The sequence below is a fragment of the Salvelinus namaycush genome, chromosome 27, assembly GCF_016432855.1.
Source record: "Salvelinus namaycush isolate Seneca chromosome 27, SaNama_1.0, whole genome shotgun sequence".
NCBI lineage: Eukaryota > Metazoa > Chordata > Actinopteri > Salmoniformes > Salmonidae > Salvelinus > Salvelinus namaycush.
The window spans coordinates 12,763,575-12,784,435 of NC_052333.1; the positions used below are offsets into that span (position 1 = coordinate 12,763,575).

General features: G+C 45.1%; 1 protein-coding gene across 1 annotated transcript in view; it reads right to left on the reverse strand.

Moving 5' to 3' along the window:
• The window catches only part of ripor2 (RHO family interacting cell polarization regulator 2), a 100,768-nt gene that overhangs the window by 40,742 nt on the left and 39,165 nt on the right, over nt 1-20,861 (reverse strand). Inside the window, exons 7-12 of the mRNA XM_038965838.1 lie at nt 3,851-4,000; nt 3,647-3,710; nt 3,318-3,361; nt 2,425-2,550; nt 919-1,067; nt 392-521 (exon numbers count right to left, since the gene is read on the reverse strand). Coding sequence (XP_038821766.1) covers nt 392-521; nt 919-1,067; nt 2,425-2,550; nt 3,318-3,361; nt 3,647-3,710; nt 3,851-4,000 — 663 coding nt within the window. The remainder of the gene's footprint in view (nt 1-391; nt 522-918; nt 1,068-2,424; nt 2,551-3,317; nt 3,362-3,646; nt 3,711-3,850; nt 4,001-20,861) is intronic.

Here is a 20,861-nt window from a genome sequence, read left to right on the forward strand (position 1 = left end):
GGTAGCAGAGGGGTGGAGGGAGGAGGAATGGGTGCAGGGTTGGGGGGTGGTACGAGGGAGGGAGCAAGGGTGGGTGGAGGGAGGAAGGGAGTGAGAGAGGGAGGGGGGTTAGAGGGAGGATGGGGAGCAAGGAGGGTGTGGCAGTTGGGTTATGGTTAGTCAGACTCAACCATTGCTTTGTTAGCATACACAGACACATATATGTTGAATACATATACAGACAATCACAGTTTCACAGTTTAAAGCAATCCTGAGTAAGTGGTTAGTGCAACGGGGGATCCTGTGTTGTGAGCAGGCAGGTGCTAGTATGCAGGATGCTGTGCTATAAGCCATACACCCACTCCTCTCCCCTATCCCACCCCAGGGAGAAGACGCTCTGACTGGGACTCACAAAGAAGGACTGGTCCTGGAAGGTGGGTGTCTCTGGCGTGCCCTGGCTGTAGACAGACACCCGTCTCTGCAGGGCAGTGGCCTTGCTCACGTTGCCTGAGGACAGGGTCAGGTCCTCCACATCGAACGGACTGCATGGGGGGAGGACAGAGAAACAGTTGGGAGGGGAAGTCCATTAGAGAACTATGAACTACAGTACTACGGTAATGCTATAACACTGGAGCAGACACCCTGGTTCTCCAGAAGAGGGCAGCGTTACAGTATAACTTCATCTAGTCAACGTACACTGATGTAACTAACCACTGTAGTATGTATTGTGTAGTTTATGATACTATGTCCTACAATATGTTTTGTTTCCGTTTCCTTTGCTGTTTCCATGTTGTTCATGTTTTTCTGCTCCTTGCACCACACCAATAACTTTCTGTGACCTTCCTCTGTGACCTTCCTCTGATTCTGATTCAACTGTCACTAACAGAAATGTAAAAATATGTCCATCACTCAAAGAGACATTTAATTAAGTCCACTTACAACCATGTGACCTCCAGATTGAGTTTGATTGTTCCCAGGTCGTTGACATCGACAGCCACCACCTGAGGCATGGCCGTGAACAGGTCCTTGGTCTCACAGATCACACTGCCCACTAGGATGTGAGTGGCTAAACCCTTCAGCTCGGTAACCTGATTGGACAAGAGACAGGAAGTTAGAGCTGATTGGACCAGACAAAGGAAGTAAGGTCACACTGCCCACCAAGATGTGAGTGGCTAGACTTATTCAGCTCCGTCAAAACAGGAAGTTAGAGGGTCATTCAGGTGGGTTAGTGCTGGGCTGGAACAAAGGCCTGCGCACTCTGTGGTTCCCCAAGACCAGGACTGAACTCCACTGCCCTAGGCTGGGTCACTGTGCTCTAGGCTAGGTTACTGTACTGTACTCTAGGCTGGGTTACTGTACTCTAGGCTGGGTCACTGTACTGTACTCTAGGCTGGGTCACTGTACTCTAGGCTGGGTCACCGTGCTCTAGGTTAGATTACTGTACTGTTATCTAGGCTGGGTCACTGTACTGTACTCTAGGCTGGGTCACTGTACTCTAGGCTGGGTCACTGTACTCTAGGCTAGGTTACTGTACTGTACTCTAGGCTGGGTTACTGTACTCTAGGCTGGGTCACTGTGCTCTAGGCTAGGTTACTGTACTGTACTCTAGGCTGGGTTACTGTACTGTACTCTAGGCTGGGTCACTGTACTCTAGGCTAGGTTACTGTACTGTACTCTAGGCTGGGTCACTGTACTCTAGGCTGGGTCACTGTGCTCTAGGCTAGGTTACTGTACTGTACTCTAGGCTGGGTTACTGTACTCTAGGCTGGGTCACTGTACTGTACTCTAGGCTGGGTCACTGTACTCTAGGCTGGGTCACCGTGCTCTAGGTTAGATTACTGTACTGTTATCTAGGCTGGGTCACTGTACTGTACTCTAGGCTGGGTCACTGTACTCTAGGCTGGGTCACTGTACTCTAGGCTGGGTTACTGTACTCTAGGCGGGGTCACTGTACTGTACTCTAGGCTGGGTCACTGTACTCTAGGCTGGGTCACTGTGCTCTAGGCTAGGTTACTGTACTGTTATCTAGGCTGGGTCACTGTACTCTAGGCTGGGTTACTGTACTCTAGGCGGGGTCACTGTACTGTACTCTAGGCTGGGTCACTGTACTCTAGGCTGGGTCACTGTGCTCTAGGCTAGGTTACTGTACTGTTATCTAGGCTGGGTCACTGTACTGTACTCTAGGCTGGGTCACTGTACTCTAGGCTGGGTCACTGTACTCTAGGCTGGGTTACTGTACTCTAGGCTGGGTTACTGTACTCTAGGCTGGGTCACTGTACTCTAGGCTGGGTTACTATACTCTAGGCTGGGTTACTGTACTCTAGGCTGGGTTACTGTACTCTAGGCTGGGTTCTATAAAGCACTTTGAAGAATGTTGACTTAAAAATGTCTTCAAAAATATAATTCATTGGTTGATTTGTTGGTTGATTGATTGACTGATTGTACTTTGATGTTGATGAGGTCTGTGATGAGGGGCGTGAAGACCATCTCTTCTCCGTCCCAGCTCTGTCTGGAGTTCACCTCTATCTTCCCCTTCAGCTTCCAGCGCTGACGCCCATACCGCATAAAGATCTGACAGAGGGAGGGAGGGAGGGAGGAAGGGAGAGAAATAAAGAGAGAGAAAGGGAGAGGGGACACATAGGGAGGGAGAGAGAGGAAACAGAGAGGAGGGAGAGGGAGGGAGAGAAACAAAGAGAGAGAAAGGGAGAGGGGAGACATAGGGAGGGAGAGAGAGGAAACAGAGAGGAGTGAGAGGGAGGGAGAGAAACAAAGAGAGAGAAAGGGAGAGGGGACACATAGGGAGGGAGAGAGAGGAAACAGAGGAGGGAGAGGGAGGGAGAGAAACAAAGAGAGAGAAAGGGAGAGGGGACACATAGGGAGGGAGAGAGAGGAAACAGAGGAGGGAGAGGGAGGGAGAGAAACAAAGAGAGAGAAAGGGAGAGGGGAGACATAGGGAGGGAGAGAGGAAACAGAGAGGAAGGGAGAGAAACAGAGAGAGAAAGGGAGAGGGGAGACATAGGGAGGGAGAGAGAGGAAACAGAGAGGAGGGAGAGGGAGAAACAAAGAGAGATTTAGGGAGGGCAGAGAGGGATAAAGATGGGTAGAGATAGAGGAGGTAGAGGGGGGTGAGAGAAAGATACAGGTTAAAGATAGATGCAGGGCCAAGGAGAAGGATATAAGCTAAGAAACGGTTGTTTTTATATATTTATAAGTGCCGTTTTCGAGGCAGTCTGCAGATTGGGAAAGATATAGTTGTCTATTTGTGAGACAGGGAGGGCCTGTTAGGAATGATAAAGACAGAGAAAGAGAGAGTCAAGTCTTATATTAATTAATCTCACCTCATACTGATCTCCTGAACACAGACGAGCAAAGCCAGCAAGACCTGAGGAGAGAGAGGAGGGGGGCAGAGAGAGAGGGGTGGGTGGGAGAGTGAGTAAGCCAGTGAGCGAGAGCGGGGTGGGAGAGTAGAAAGAGAGGGGGCGGGGGGAGAGAGAGAAGGGGTTTGGGAGAAAGAAAGAAAGAAAGAAAGAAAGAAAGAAAGAAAGAAAGAAAGAAAGAAAGAAAGAAAGAAAGAAAGAGAGTGAGACAGAGATAATTGAGCAGTGAAATCATTGCTTGTTTGTTTTTCGGTCTACCCTAACAGCAGTTCCACTGGCCTCAGTCTTACCTTTCATTTTGATATGGAATTCCCCCAACAGGTTCTCCAGCTCCACCTCAAACGTGCTCATATTCTGGGGAGGAAAGGAGACTGATCAGCTCAAACACAAACAACTGGAGACGAACTTTGACACCAGGCTGTGTTCGATCTCAGTGGGTGACTGTATAGTGCCGGTGAACAGGCTGATTTATGTGTGGGTCCATCCATCCATACCTCTGTGTACTCCTTGTATCTGCGGTTGACCTCTAATATGCTCTCTCTGGTGGCCTTGGTGGAGGGAGAGGCAGAGAAGGCCTGCTTCATCTTACTGGCTCCCTCTCTCAGCTTCCTCTGGATACAGAACACCTCATACAACTCATCCACCTGCAGGGCACACAGCACACAGATGGTTACACACTATAACCTACACAGCCCAGACAGGGTTAAAAGACTTAACATACAGCAAGGAGATGGTTACACACAAAACATAGCCAATAGACAAGGCATACAGACTAAAAATCAATACTAAAGCAAAAATAGGTTTAATGACTTAAAACGCATTAAGTATACACATCAAAGACAATTACAGATGTATAACCTATATAAAAGTATACATACAAACCACACACTCTGCACTGATCAGCTGATAACAGCCTGTGAAGTTTGTAAAGTTCGATACAGCATAAACAAAAGCCCTGGGCTTGAAACAAGCTTATAAATCCTACCCATCCTCCCTCATACACAAAGACACTAAATATTCAGTAGGCAGATGAGTGATCATTTCTAGAGAGCGGCGGTGGATATGTGAAGGACTCACTCCAGCCCTCCACTGGGGGAGACAGATTACCATGTCTGACAGACTGATGAGCAAGCCCTGCCCAGCCTCAGACCCACACCCTTTGTCATAGACCTGCACAATTAGATCATTCAAAACCCTGCAGCACAGCACACTGCCCGACTTCTCCCTTCATATTAACTATGCTAAGCCCATTGACTGTGGAGAGAAAAAGGGGAGGGAAGGATAGAGAACGGGGAAACAGAGGAAGACAGAGGTGAAGAAAGTGAGAGAGAGGCTTGTGGGAGTGGAGCTGTGTAAACTGTGCCTGCAGTGTAGTGTTTCACCCTGTGGAATAGTCCCAAGAAGGCAGACAGCGTTTAGAGATCGCTTGGGAGCACTGTCTAATACCCACACACCCAGCAGAAACATGGAGAGAAAGACACTGTGCTGGGTCAGCATTAATCCACATGGGAGGAGAGGGAGACAGAGAGAGACAGAATAGAAAGAGAGAGGGGGGAGATCTATTTGCTTACGCAACCCAACTCTCTCCATCCCTCACTCTGCCTGTAATGAGCCTGAGTGATATTATAATGTGCTGACTTCCCTACTTCCCTACTGTATTGAGACTGTACTGAGACTGTACTGTCTGGCAGGCATAAACAAAGACCTGGAATGGGCCAAATGAAAAGGAAATATCCAGATGTCGCCGTGGAGCTGTGAAATATTGATGCATCGCAGTCTTTAAGGTTCTCATTAGGGGAAAACAGAGGGTGAAATGGGCCAATCGTATTCCCCAGCGTTTTGACAATCATAGCAGACACAGAAGTGGTGAAGGGGGAGGAGGATGATGAGGTAGATGAATTTAGTAGGAAAATAGCAAGGGCTGTCAGTTTTCAGGGAGGGGACTGGGATGCTCCAATTCAAGGGTGGAACACTCCGTCTAGAAGGGGAGTTGAGAGGGTTGATGATGTCAGGTTCTGGCAGTGCAGTGGATCTTTGCTATGTTTGATATTAAGACAGACAAACCCTGCCCTGCCCCAGCTTCCCTCATAGCATCATCCACCCCCACCCCAACAGCCCTGTACCCCTGGGTCCCCCTACCGCTACCACAACCCCTCACCCCCACGACACCCTCACTCCCATCCTGCCCCGCCCTGTCTGTGGTATGTGGTAGGCTGTTTATTTGGGTGCTGCTTCTCTGATTGGAAAGAGCTGAGCCACAACCAATGAGAGAATTGAAAAAGGCTACTTTCTCCCGAAAATTGAGATTCATTCTAACAAGGATTAGAATTAATTCTACCAATGAAGAATCCATGTCACCATACTCTCGATGGCTATTTAAAAAATGTATATAGCTCAAATATCTTAGAAGGATTGTACAGGGGGAGAGTGCAGTAAACAGACCCTCTATGCCAACTTTGCCCTATAAGATTCAGGCCACCAAGTTCAGAGTGGTATCTGAGAAATGGGGATTTGGGGAGTGGGCAGAGGCTGTCTGACAGTGACTGACACCTGCTGGTGTCAGTCTAGGGTGACTGACACCAGATTTCTTTTGATTTTCCCATGATGTCAAGCAAAGAGGCACTGAGTTTGAAGGTAGACCTTGAAATACATCCACAGGTACACCTCCAATTGACTCTAATGATGTAATTTAGCCTATCAGAAGCTTCTAAAGCCATGACATCATTTTCTGGAATTGTCCAAGCTGTTTAAAAGGCACAGTCAACTGACCCACTGGAATTGTGATACAATGAATTATAAGTGAAATAATTTGTTTATAAACAATTGTTGGAAAAATTACTTGTGTCATGCACAAAGTAGATGTCCTAACTGACTTGCCAAAACTACAGTTTGTTAACAAGAAATGTGTGGAGTGGTTGAAAAATGGTAACGGGATCGATATGACAAAAACAAAAAAAAAGTGCAGGGCGCCAAATTCAAAAAACAGAAATCTCATAATTAAAATTCCTTAGACATTCATGTGTCTTTATATAATTTTAAAGGTAATCTTGTTGTTAATCCCACCCAAGTGTCCGATTTAAAATAGGCTTTTCAGCGAAAGCACCACAAACGATTATGTTAGGTCACCACAAAACCACAATAAGCACAGCCATTTTTTCCAGCGAAAGATAGCTTTCACAAAAAACAGAAATAGAGATAAAATTAATCACTAACCTTTGATTATTTTCATCAGATGACACTCATAGGACTTCATGTTACACAATACATGCATGTTTTGTTTGATTAAATTCATATTTATATAAAAAAATCTGAGTTTACATTGACACGTTAGATTCACTAGTTGCAAAAACATCAAGTGACTTTGCATAGCCACATCGTTTCAACAGAAATACTCATCATAAATATAGATGATAATACAAGTTAAACACATGGAATTATAGATATACCTCTCCTTAATGCAACCGCAGTGTCAGATTTCAAAAAAACTTTACGGAAAAAGCAAACCATGCAATAATCTGAGACGGAGCTCAGAACAATAGCCAAATTAGCCGCCATGTTGGACTCAACAGAAACCAGAAAATACATGATAAATATTTCCTTACCTTTGATGAATTCATCAGAATGCAGTCCTAGGAATCCCAGGTCCACAATAAATGCTTGATTTGTTCGTTAATGTCCGTTATTTATGTCAAATTAGCTACTTTGGACATGTTTACCAAACGCCAAACCCAAAGCGCGTCCACTACCGTCCACTATAACGTGACGAAATGTCCAAAAGTTTGTTACAGTCAGTAGAAACATGTCAAACGATGTACTGAATCAATCTTTAGAATGTTGTTAACATACATCTTGAATAACGTTCCAACCGGAGAATTTCATCGACTTCAGTTGACCGATGGAACGGAGCTGACTCTCACGTGAACGCGCGTGTTCAATGCGTGATCACCTCCTGCCAGAGCTCACTAATTCCTGTCTCCTTCGGCCCCCCTTCACATTAGATTCATCAGACAAAGTTCTATTGACTGTTGACATCTAGTGGAAGCCGTAGGAAGTGAAAACTCATCAATATCTCTCTGTGATTTCAATGAGAGCTTGGTTGAAAATTGGCACCCCCAGAAAAAATACAAACAGGAAGTGGAACTTCTCAGGTTTTTGCCTGCCATGTGAGTTCTGTTATACTCACGGACATAATTCAAACAGTTTTAGAAACTTCAGAGTGTTTTCTATCCAATATGAATAATAATATGCATATATTAGCAACTGGGAATGAGGAGCAGGCCATTTAATATGTGCACCTTTCATCCAAGCTACTCAATACTGCCCCTTCAGCCATAAGAAGTTTTAATGACTCCAACCTAAGTGTATGTAAACTTCCGACATCAACTGTATGTAAACATTATTAAAGTGGCATTATTTAAAGTGACTAGTGATCCATTTATGGCCAATGATTTGAGTCTGTATGTAGGCAGCAGCCTTTCTGAGTTAGTGATTGCTGTTTAACAGTCTGATGGTCTTGAGATAGAAGCTGTTTTTCAGTCTCTCGGTGCCAGCTTTGATACACCTGTACTGACCTCGCCTTCTGGGTGGTAGTGGAGTGAACAGGCAGGGGCTCGGGTGGCTGTTGTCCTTGATGATCTTTTTGGCCTTCCTGTGACATCGGGTGCTATAGGTGTCCTAGAGGGCAGGTAGTTTGCCCCCGGTGATGCGTTGTGCAGACCGCACCACGCTCTGGAGAGCCTTGCGGTTGAGGGCGGTACAGTTGCCATACCAGGCGGTGATACAGCCCAACAGGATGCTCTCAATTGGGTTTTAGGTGACAAGCCAAATTTCTTCAGCCTCCTGAGGTTGAAGAGGCGTTGTTGCGCCTTCTTCACCACACTCTCTGTGTGGGTGGACCATTTCAGTTTGTCTGTGATGTGTAGGCAGAGGAACTTAAAACTTTCCACCTTCTCCACTACCGTCCCATCGATGTGGATTGGGGGGTGCTCCCTCTGCTGTTTCCTTAAGTCCACGATCATCTCCTTTGTTTTGTTGATGTTGAGTGAGAGATTGTTTTCCTGACACCACACTCCGAGTGCCCTCACCTCCTCCCTGTATGCTGTCTCGTCGTTGTTAGTAATCAAGCCCACTACTGTTGTGTCGTCTGCAAACTTGATGATTGAATTGGAGGTGTGCATGGCCACGCAGTCATGGGTGAACAGGGAGTACAGGAGGGGGCTGAGAACGCACCCTTGTGGGGCCCCAGTGTTGAGGATCAGCGAAGTGGAGATGTTGTTTCCTACATTCACCATCTGGGGGCGGCCCGTCAGAAAGTCCAGGACCCAATTGCACAGGTTGGGGTTGAGACCCAGTGCCTCAAGCTTAATGGTGAGCTTGGAGGGTACTATGGTGTTGAATGCTGAGCTGTAGTCAATGAACAGCATTCTTACATAGGTATTCCTCTTGTCCAGATGGGATAGGGCAGTGTGCAGTGTGATGGCGATTGCATCGTCTGTGGACCTGTTGGGGCGGTATGCAAACTGAAGTGGGTCTAGGGTGGCAGGTAAGGTGGAGGTGATATGATCCTTGACTAGTCTCTCAAAGCACTTCATGATGACAGAAGTGAGTGCTCCGGGGCGACAGTCATTTTGTTCTGTTATCTTTTCCTTCTTGGGTACAGGAACAATTGTGACCATCTTGAAGCATGTTGGAACAGCAGACTGGGATAGGGAGCGATTGAATATGTCCGTAAACACACCAGCTGGTCTGCGCATGCTTTGAGGACGCGCCTAGGGATGTCGTCTTGGCCAGCAGCCTTGCGAGGGTTAACACGTTTAATTGTCTTACTCACGTCGGCCATGGAGAAGGGTTGGGGGGGAACCACAGTCCTTGGTAGTGGGCCGCGTCGGTGGCACTGTATTATCCTCAAAGCGGGCAAAGAAGTTGTTTTGTTTGTCTGGAAGCAAGACGTCGGTGTCCCCAACATGGCTGGTTTTCTTTTTCTAGTCCGTAATTGCCTGTAGACCCTGCCACATACGTCTCGTGTCTGAGCCGTTGAATTGCAACTCCAATTTGTCCCTATACCGACATTTCACTTGTTTGATTGCCTTGCGGAGGGAATAACACCTTTACTGTTTATATTCGGCCACATTCCCAGTCATCTTTCCATAGTTAAAATGTGGTGGTTCGCGCTTTCAGTTTTACGTGAATGCCGCCATCTATCCACGGTTTGTGGTTAGGGTACGTTTTAACAGTAACAGTGGGTAGAACATCTACAATGCACTTCCTTATAAACCCACTCAGAGTCAGTGTATAAATCAATGTTATTCTCTGAGTTCGCGTGATCAAAACAATCTTGAAACGAGGATTCCGATTGGTCGGACCAGCGTTGAATGGTTCTAGTCACGGGTACATCCTGTTTGAGTTTCTGCCTATAGGACGGTATGAGCAAAATGGAGACGTGGTAAGATTTGCTGAAGCGAGGGCGGGGGAGGGTCTTGTATGCATCACGGAAGTTAGAGTAGCAGTGGTCCAGTGTATTGCCCGCGCAAGTGCTGCAATCAATATGCTGATAGAGTTTAGGTAGCCTTGTCCTCAAATTTTCTTTGTTAAAATCCCCAGCTACAATAAATGCAGCCTCAGGATATATGGTTTCCAGTTTACATAGAGTACAGTGAAGTTTATTGAGGGCCATCTAGGGTATCTGCTTGAGGGGGTACATACACAGCTGTGACAATAACTCTTGGGTGATAATATGGTCGGCATTTGATTGTAAGGAATTCTAGAGCAGGTGAACAGAAGGACTTGAGTTCCTGTAGGTTGTTATGATTACACCATGAGTCGTTAATCATGGAGCATACAGCCCCGCCCTTCTTCCCAGAAAGATGTTTATTTCTGTTGGCGCGACGCATGAAGAAACCCGGTGGCTGTACCAACTCCGACAACATATCCTGAGAGAGCCAAGTCTCCGTAAAAACAGAGTATGTTACAATCCCTGATGTCTCTCTGGAAGGCAACCCTTGCCCTAATTTCTTTCACCTTGTTGTCTAGAGACTGGACATTGGCGAGTAATATACTCGGAAGCGGTGGGTGGTGTGCACGCCTTCGAAGTTTGACCAGGAGGCCGCCCCGTCTACCCCTTCTGCGACGTTGTTTTGGGTCGGCCTCTTGGATTAGATTCAATGTCCTGGGTGGTGGGTTGAACAAAGGATCCGCTTCGGGAAAGTCGTATTCCTGGTCGCAATGTTGGTAAGTTGACGTCGCTCTTATAGCGAATAGTTCTTCCTGGCTGTATGTAATAACACTTACAATTTTCTGGGCTAACAATGTAAGAAATAATACATAAAAAAACTAAATAGTGCATAGATGCGGCCTAAGGCCTAAGGACTCGAAGCGAGGCGACCATCTCTGTCGGCGCCATCTTGCTACACACTACCATTTAACACTACCATTCAATACCCCCATTCGACACTACCATGATACTGCATGGTGGTCCTCTGTAGCTCAGTTGGTGGAGCATGGCACTTTGCAACGCCAGAATAGTGGGTTCAATACCCAAGACAACCCATACGTGAAACGTATGCAAGCATGACTAAGTTACTTTGGATAAAAGTGTCAGCTAAATGGCATATATACTGAACTTTTCATTCTCCAGACCACACAGAGTAAGGCTAACAGTCTATAAATAATTTTGGTTTAATTTATGTGTCACGATCGTCTATGTGTGAGAGAGAGGACCAAGGCGCAGCGTGTGCAAAATACATTCTCTTTTTATTTAGAGAAGGGGAAAACACGCAACGAACACTATAACAAAACAAAACAACAAATGATCGTGAAGCTATAAACGTAAGTGCACACACAAGCTACAAACGTACAACATAGACAATTACCCACATTAACCTAGTGCCTATGGCTGTCTTAAATATGGCTCCCAATCAGAGACAATTAATGACATCTGTCTCTGATTGAGAACCATTCAGGCAACCATAGACACAGCTAGACACCTACACTAAACACACACCCATCTACTCTACTTAACCCCCTAAACCATACAACCACCCTAGACAATACAAAACCACATACCTTCCCCATGTCACACCCTGACCTAACTAAAATAATAAAGGAAACAAAGAATACTAAGGCCAGGGCGTGACATTATGATCTTTTCTCTGTGGTAATAAGACTTTAAGGAAGTTCTTAACGTGACAAAAGACCCATCTAAAGATTAAGATAACTTATCACCATATTGCTGGCCCAAAACAAGTGTGTCACCCACTCACCCACCCCAGGAAATGAAAGACAGGGCTGTAGGACTGTTGGGCTGTAGGGCTGGGCACAAAATGAGGAAACAACACATTCTGTGGGCTCGACTGCACACACCCTAAGAGGGACACACACTGTGCAATAGCAGCTGAGGCAAGCATGAGCGCACACACACAGCTGGCAAGCGAGGGGTGACCTTTATCCACGAGAGTGTCTTTAATCTTCAGCAAGGGGTGACCTTTATCCACGAGAGTGTCTCTAATTTTCAGCGAGGGGTGACCTTTATCCACGAGAGTGTCTTTAATCTTCAGTGGGTTTTGTCCTCTTAGATTTAAAGAGGAACTCACTAAGTGGATTTAACCCACAAACAAACACCCAACAAGGGCTACCCAGACTATTCCCAGACCCCCCTCCCCCCCCTATTTTACGCTGCTGCTACTCTCTATTTATTATGTGCATATTACCTTAATTACCTTGACTAACCGGTGCCCCCGCACATTGACTCTGTACCCGCTAGCCCCTGTATATAGCCTCGCTATTGTTATTTTACTGCTGCTGTTTAATTATTTGTTACTTTTCTTTTTTTACCTATCTACTTATTTTTCATAAAACTGCATTTTTGTTTAAGGGCTTGTAAGTAAGCATTTCACTGTATGGTCTACACCTGTTGTATTCTGAGCATTTGACAAATACAATTTGATTTGAGTTGATCATCAGGAAAGAAGGGACCCAGTGATGTCTTTAGCCCCAAAACATCCAAACCAAAATATTTTTATAATGGCCATGCACACATATCTACAGCATCTAAATGATGACCGGCATTCATGGCCTGCTAAGAAAGGAGAGTCTCTAAGTCCAAATGAAATCCTCTTACGATATGGCTCATCTGGGCTGTAGTGCATTTACCCTTCCGCTCTACATTACACCAGGGACTAGCAGAGGAGAGATTATACTACACAGACCTAAAGCTCGGCCACATCAAACACATGTAGTACTCTCTGAGGGGAGGGGAGGGCCGATCAAAGAACAGGAGGATAGGCCCGGATCCCAAACAAACAGACAACAGGACAATCAGGACTAGGTCTCTGCTGCTGTTCAGTATCGAAGGGAACAGAATTGCACCTAGATAATGTATAAAATACACTGAGTGTAAAAAACATTTTAAAAACTAAACATCCATGACATAGACTGACCATGTAAATCCAGGTGAAAGCTATGATCCCTTAATGATGTCACTTAAATCCACTTCAAAGCAGTGTAGATGAAGGGGAGGAGACAGGTTATAGAAAGATTTTTAAGCCTTGAAACAATTGAGAAATGGATTGTGTATGTGTGCCATTCAAAGGGTGAATGGGTAAGACAAAAGATGTAAGTGCCTTTGAACGGGGAATGGTAGTAGGTGCCAGGCGCACCGGTTAGAGTGTGTCAAGAACTGCAACGCTGCTGGGTGTTTCACGCTCAACAGTTTCCTGTGCGTATCAAGAATGGTCCACCACCCAAAGGACATCCAGACAACTTGACACAACTGCGGGAAGTACTGGAGCCAACATGGGCCAGCATGCCTGTGGAACATTTCGACACCTTGTAGAGCCCATACCCGACAAATTGAGTCTGTTCTGAGGGCAAAAGGGGGTGCAACTACATTTTAGGATGGTGTTCCTAATGTTTTGTACACTCAGCGTACATATACACTACTGTTCAAAAGTTTGGGGTCACTTAGAAATGTCCTTGTTTTTAAAAGAAAAACTAATTTTTTGTCTATTAAAATAACATCAACTTGATCAGAAATACAGTGTAGACATTGTTGATGTTGTAAATGACTATTGTAGCTGGAAACAGCTGATTTTTTATGGAATATCTACATAGGCTTACAGAAGCCCATTATCAGCAACCATCACTCCTGTGTTCCAATGGCACGTTGTGTTAGCTTATCCAAGTTTATCATTTTAAAAGGCTAATTGATCATTAGAAAACCCTTTTGCAATTATGTTAGCACAGCTGAAAACTGTTGTTCTCATTAAAGAAGCAATAAAACTGGCCTTCTTTGGAATAGTTGAGTATCTGGAGCATCAGCATTTGTGGGTTCGATTACAGGCTCAAAATGGCCAGAAACAAAGTACTTTCTTCTGAAACTTGTCAGTCTATGCTTGTTCTGAGAAATGAAGGCTATTCCATGCGAGAAATTGCCAAGAAACTGAAGATCTCGTACAACGCTGTGTACTACTCCATTCACAGAACAGTGGAAACTGGCTGTAACCAGAATAGAAAGAGGAGTGGGAGGCCCCAGTGCACAACTGAGCAAGAGGACAAGTACATTAGAGTGTCTAGTTTGAGAAACAGATGCCTCACAAGTCCTCAACTGGCAGCTTCATTAAATAGTACCCGCAAAACACCAGTCTCAATATCAACAGTGAAGAGGCGACTCCGAGATGCTGGCCTTCTAGGCAGAGTTGCAAAGAAAAAGCCATATCTCAGACTGGCCAATAAAAATAAAAGATTAAGATGGGCAAAAGAACAGACACTGGACAGAGGAACTCTCCCTAAAAGACCAGCAAAAATAGAAAAGTGAGGTGTAACTTTGCATTGGGACTTTTGGTGTGTATACTAATGCAAATCCATATGTTACATCTGGGTACGTTTATGCTACCTACCCTTTAATTAATAAGACATGGGAGTAACGCCCCTTCTCACACATGTCCCCAAAAGGGAATAGGAGGCACCTGGCATAGGAGTTCCAGCTTTCTGGCCTTCAATCTCTTGCCCTCTTCTCACTAATGAGGGCTGGGCAGCACCGGTAGGCACAAGCACACAACACAGACACTAATCTAAGCATGGCAACATCACAGGGCTGATTCATGCCACCTGCGTCCCAATTACACTTCTCATCTGCAGACAAGGCAGGCATCACTTTGGACTGCCTGATGTGTTGAAGAAAGGAAACAGGGATGGGTGTGCGTCATTTACAGCTTCTCATCTGTGATAGGCAATGGGTTAGTAGCCCCTTGCAGATGGCACCCTGAGGGGTGGCCATTCTGTCTCCAGCTGGGTTGGTCTTAATCCGAGCGCAATTACACACAACACACAGTGACACAGACATACACAGTAACAAACATGCGCAGTGACACACACGCACCGACACACATAAACACATTCACACAGGGAAACAAACACACATACACAGTGACACACACTTCAAAAGAACCATGTTTATCTATTTATAGTCCTCTTTTCAGGCTCTATTCATTTCCTTTCTTCAAAAGGACAAGATAAAGAGTTGACTGTCCCCACCCTTTCCCTCATGTTCCTTCATCAACACCTGTCACAATCACCACTTACTGTTTGGCCATGCCCTACTTCCTTCCTGTCAACAGCCACTGCGGGTGATGTGTGTACGCTGTTATGTGTGTGTGTGCATGTGTGTATATGTACCCCTGGCACTGCGGTGTGTGTCGCAAACCTCTCTGTTGCACAGTTACTGGTGACACCAGGGTTGGGTTCAATTCTAAAAGGAAGTCAATTAAAATTACATTTCAATAATCAAAAAGAGTGCATTCATTTTCAAAGACTTCTCATACTGATAAGTAGAAGATTATATATATATATATATATATATAAACTCAGCAAAAAAAGAAACATCCTCTCATTGTCAACTGCGTTTATTTTCAGCAAACTTAACATGTGTAAATATTTGTATGAACATGACAAGATTCAACAACTGAGACATAAACTGAACAAGTTCCACAGACATGTGACGAACAGAAATGGAATGATGTGTCACTGAAAAAAACAGGGGGGGAAAAAGCAAAAGTAACAGTCAGTATCTGGTGTGGCCACCAGCTGCATTAAGTACTGCAGTGCATCTCCTCCTCATGGACTGCACCAGATTTGCCAGTTCTTGCTGTGAGATGTTACCCCACTCTTCCACCAAGCACCTGCAAGTTCCCGGACATTTCTGGGGGGAATGGCCCTAGTCCTCACCCTCCGATCCAACAGTTCCCAGACGTGTTCAATGGGACTGAGATACGGGCTCTTCGCTGGCCATGGCAGAACACTGACATTCCTGTCTTGCAGGAAATCACGCACAGAACGAGTAGTATGGCTGGTGGCATTGTCATGATAGAGGGTCATGTCAGGATGAGCCTGCAGGAAGGGTACCACATGAGGGAGGAGGATGTCTTCCCTGTAACGCACAGCGTTGAGATTGCCTGCAATGACAACAAGCTCAGTCCGATGATGCTGTGACACACCGCCCCAGACCATGACGGACCCTCCACTTCCAAATCGATCCCGCTCCAGAGTACAAGCCTCGGTGTAATGGTCATTCCTTCGACGATAAATGCGAATCCGACCATCACCTCTGGTGAGACAAAACCGCGACTCGTCAGGGAAGAGCACTTTTTGCCAGTCCTGTTTGGTCCAGCGAAGGTGGGTTTGTGCCCATAGGCGACGTTGTTGCCGGTGATGTCTGGTGAGAACCTGCTTTACAACATGCCTACAAGCCCTCAGTCCAGCCTCTCTCAGCCTATTACACTGACGGAGGGATTGTGTGTTCCTGGTGTAACTCGGGCAGTTGTTGTTGCCATCCTGTACCTGTCCCGCAGGTGTGATGTTCGGATGTACCGATCCTGTGCAGGTGTTGTTACACGTGGTCTGACACTGCGAGGACGATCAGCTGTCCGTCCTGTCTCCCTGTAGCGCTATCTTAGGCGTCTCACAGAACGGACATTGCAATTTATTTCCCTGGCCACATCTGCAGTCCTCATGCCCCCTTGCAGCATGCTTAAGGCACGTTCACGCAGATGAGCAGGGACCATGGGCATCTTTCTTTTGGTGTTTTTCAGAGTCAGTAGAAAGGCCTCTTTAGTGTACTAAGTTTTCATAACTGAAACCTTAATTGCCTACCGTCTGTAAGCTGTTAGTGTCTTAACGACCGTTCCACAGGTACATGTTCATTAATTGTTTATGGTTCAATGAACAAGCATGGGAAACAGTGTTTAAACCTTTACAATGAAGATCTGGGAAGTTATTTGGATTTCTACCAATTATCTTTGAAAGACAGGGTCATGAAAAATGGACGTTTCTTTTTTTGCTGAGTTTATTAACAGTGGGTAGAACAAGTATTGGATACACTGCCGATTTTGCAGGTTTTGCAAATTAATTAGTTAAAAATCACACAAAGTAATTTCTGGATTTTTGTTTTAGATTCCGTCTCTCACAGTTGAAGTGTACCTATGATAAAAAATTACAGACCTCTACATGCTTTGTAAGTAGGAAAACCTGCAAAATCGGCAGTGTATCAAATACTTGTTCACCCCACTGTATATAAACTCAGCAAAAAAAAAGAAACAGCCCTTTTTCAGGCAAGCAACAAAAAAACTCCCATGATTGAAATTGAAGTCAGTCAATCTCAGATCAATTGTATGGGGCCAAGTTAACCTCCCCTTTCATGTAAGAAAGCCATGACCATCATGCTTTTAGGGAAAGAGGATAATTTTGTACATGTATTAAACTGTGAGTTTGACCAATTCCATTCCTCTTGTTTTGGGGGTCCGGGGTCCTCCCCAGGATAATTTTCATGAAAAGGACTGAGAAGGACATTCTACTCCAAAATGTATGAAAATAAAATGATGCTGACACCATCTAAAACATAATTTCAACCTCCAGAAATGGGCCCAATAACATATTGGTAAAAATGATGTACAAATGATTTTAACATATTAGACCATGCATATAACCTATGCATGGTCTATATTATCAGATGTGCTATTAGCAATAAGCATTATCACCTGTAGCCCAACTGATGCAGCATAGTGGCTATAAAACAGAAATGCTTGTGTCTGTATTAAGATATGTCATCTCCAAACCAGCCCCCTACACTGATCTCAAAAACGACCTCTCCAGAATCCATATGTCGGATATCCGTGGCAGTGATGGAGAACTTTAACCCCTGGTGTTGACACACTGATAATGATTCTGCTGTTTGAATGTTAAATTCCTGTTAAAATGTATTAGTTTGAGGAACATTAACGCTTGAAATGCCACGGCACCACAAAGCAGGGTTTGACTTGAACTACTCTTCTCCCTGTGGTGATGAGGCAGGCTGTGGATGTAGATTTAATTCCCTGACATCATCAGCGTTTCAGAGGATAGTTAGTCAGTCTGGTGATTCTCCTGGCTGAGTTCTTTATTCAGATTGATCTCATTAGATAGATATCTGCTGATGTCTGGGCTGGCTCTGTGTTGGTGTGTGTGTCAGCAGTCCGCCACCCAGAGATAGGCATCAGCTGGCTTCCCACTTTAGAACACTCATGCTCCCAGCATGATTTGTCCCTTGTCCAATTTACAATACCATGCTGCCGACTTACATCAAATACAACAAAGTCGTCTTACAGCATTGGCCAAAACTGTATGAGAAATGTTTGTGTTGTTCTTATTCAGAAAACCCCCGTATTTCTCAACAACTCCAAATGGACGTCATTCATCACTAGCAATGAGAATGTGCGTAGGCCTACATGTGCTGTTCACAGAGTACCAAATGAGTATTGAATGGAGGAGAAAGACTGTTTTGAGTGTGCAGAGAGATGAGGAGACACATTGTCAACAACAAACACCACGCACGCACGCGCGCACACACACACACACACACACACACACACACACACACACACACACACACACACACACACACACACACACACACACACACACACACACACACACACACACACACACACACACACACACACACACACACACACACATATGCCGGAAGCACCATTATCATCCCCAACCCTTCCCTCACCCCTCAGACTAGAAACAGGACCAGTCGATTGATCTCTGTCCTGTCCCCCGAGGCCCCTAGACTCTCCACAGGGTGCCAACACAGAACACACACGCTCTAACTCGTTTTAGACACCTCCCCGCCCTCACCCAAATAGCCCTCATTAGCGTCTCACAGCAACATAGCTCTCTCCCTCAATCCCTCCTATACTCTCCCGCTATCCCCTCTCCTCTTTCTCCCACTCAGCCACAAGGGGCTTGTCAAATGCTCCAGAGCAGGTCTTCCCAAACTGGGGTACGCGCAATGCCGTCGGGGGAACGCCAAATAAAAATGAGATTCACTTTTTTTTTAAATAAAAAATATATGTTTTTTTAATTTTTTTCTTCACATTTTCAAACGGTCCATTTATAATTTCCAACGGGGCTATACATTTGGGTGAGTTTTTTCCCCTTGGTAGCCTAGTTTCACTGCCAAAAATAAAATTTAACCATCTAGTGTTCAGCGAAATAACAACACAATGTCAAATACAGGTAGCCTAGTCAAATAATTAACATCCAATTACGTTACTCTCTCGCGGGAATTCCACTAACGGTCCGTATGTAGCCAAACGTAACTGCTGCTCATTCCGTTTGCTAGAAAATTGATAAATGGTTAATAAAAGTAAGGCCCGCATGTTGTTGTTAGCCCAGCTAGCATGGACACGAACAGTTGTGAATCTGATGCAGCCGAAGAGCTACTGCCCCCTTACCCAGGAAAGCACCGAACAACAGACACAGACGTTGGACCATCGAAGAGGTGCAAATATGATGAAAACTACATTGATTTGGGGTTCACTTATACTGGGAGTAGTGCTTTTCCTCAGCCGCAGTGTGTTATATGTGCAAAAGTACTATCTCACAACTCGATCAAACCTTCACTCTTGCACAGACATTTAGAAATAAAACATGCCAATTTGAAAAATACGCTACGGGAGTTTTTTGAGCGAGATGTAAGATGACTTTCGAGTAGTAAGACATGTATAAAAGCAACAGATACCATTAATAAGAAGGGGCTAGAAGAGTCTTATATGGTGAGCTACTAAGTGGCTAAGACAGGCAAGCCCTGTCTTAGCCTGTCTTAGACTTAATTCTTTCTGCTGCCACGGATATGGCTGGGACAATGCTGGGGGAAAAGGCCAAAAAACTATACAGACAATGCCTTCATCAAACAACACTGTTTCATGATGCATCAGTGACATGGCAAGAGATGTTTTGAAACAATTACTGCTTCGCATAACAGCTGGATGAGTCTACAGGCGTGGCGGGCCTGGCACAGGTCCTGGTACAGGTCCTGGTATATGTCCGTTACGTTTATGGGAGGTCAATTAAGGAAGACATCCTCTTCTGCAAACCACTGGAAACCAGGACAACAGGAGAGGACATTTTTAAAGTACTGGACAGCGTTGTGACATCAAATGGACTTTGGTAGTCAAGATGTGTTGGTATCTGTACTGATGGCGCAAAAGCCATGACAGGGAGACATAGAGGAGTGGCAAAGCGCGTGCAAGCAGTTGCTCCCGACATTACTTGGGTACACTGCAGCATCCATTTAGAGGCTCTTGCTGCCAAGGGATTGCCTGACAGCTTGAAAGACGTTTTGGACACTACAGTGAAAATGGTTAACTTTGTTAAAGCAAGGCCCCTGAACTCTCGTGTATTTTCTGCACTATGCAATGATATGGGCAGCGACCATGTAACACTTTTACAACATACAGAAGTGTGCTGGTTATCAAGGGGCAAAGTATTGACACGTTTTTTTTTAAATTAAGAGACGAGCTTAATGTTTCCTTTACTGACCATAATTATCACTTGTCTGACCGCTTGCATTATGACGAGTTTCTCACATGACTGGCCTATCTGGGTGATGTTTTTTCTCGCCTGAATGATCTGAATCTAGGATTAAACGGACTCTCCGCAACTATATTCAATGTGAGGGACAAAATTGAGGCTATGATTAAGAAGTTGGAGCTCTTCTCTGTCTGCATTAACAAGGACAACACACAGGTCTTTCCATCATTGTATGATTGTTTGTGTGCAAATGAACTCAAGCTTACGGACAATGTCAAATGTGATACAGCAAAGCACCTGAGAGAGTTGAGTGCGCAATTACCCAGGTACTTTCCCGAAACGGATGACACAAACAAATGGATTCGTTATCCCTTTCATGCCCTGCCTCCAGTCCACATACCGATATCTGAACAAGAGAGCCTCATCGAAATTACAACAAGCAGTTCTGTGAAAATGTCATTTAAATCAGAAGCCACTGCCAGATTGGGCTGCGCTCAGAGTATCCTGCCTTGGCAAATCGCGCTGTTAAGACACTGATGCCCTTTGCAACCACGTACCTATGTGAGAGTGGATTCTCGGCCCTCACTAGCATGAAAACTAAATACAGGCACAGACTGTGCGGAAAAAGACAGAGACTCTGTCCAATACAACCCAACA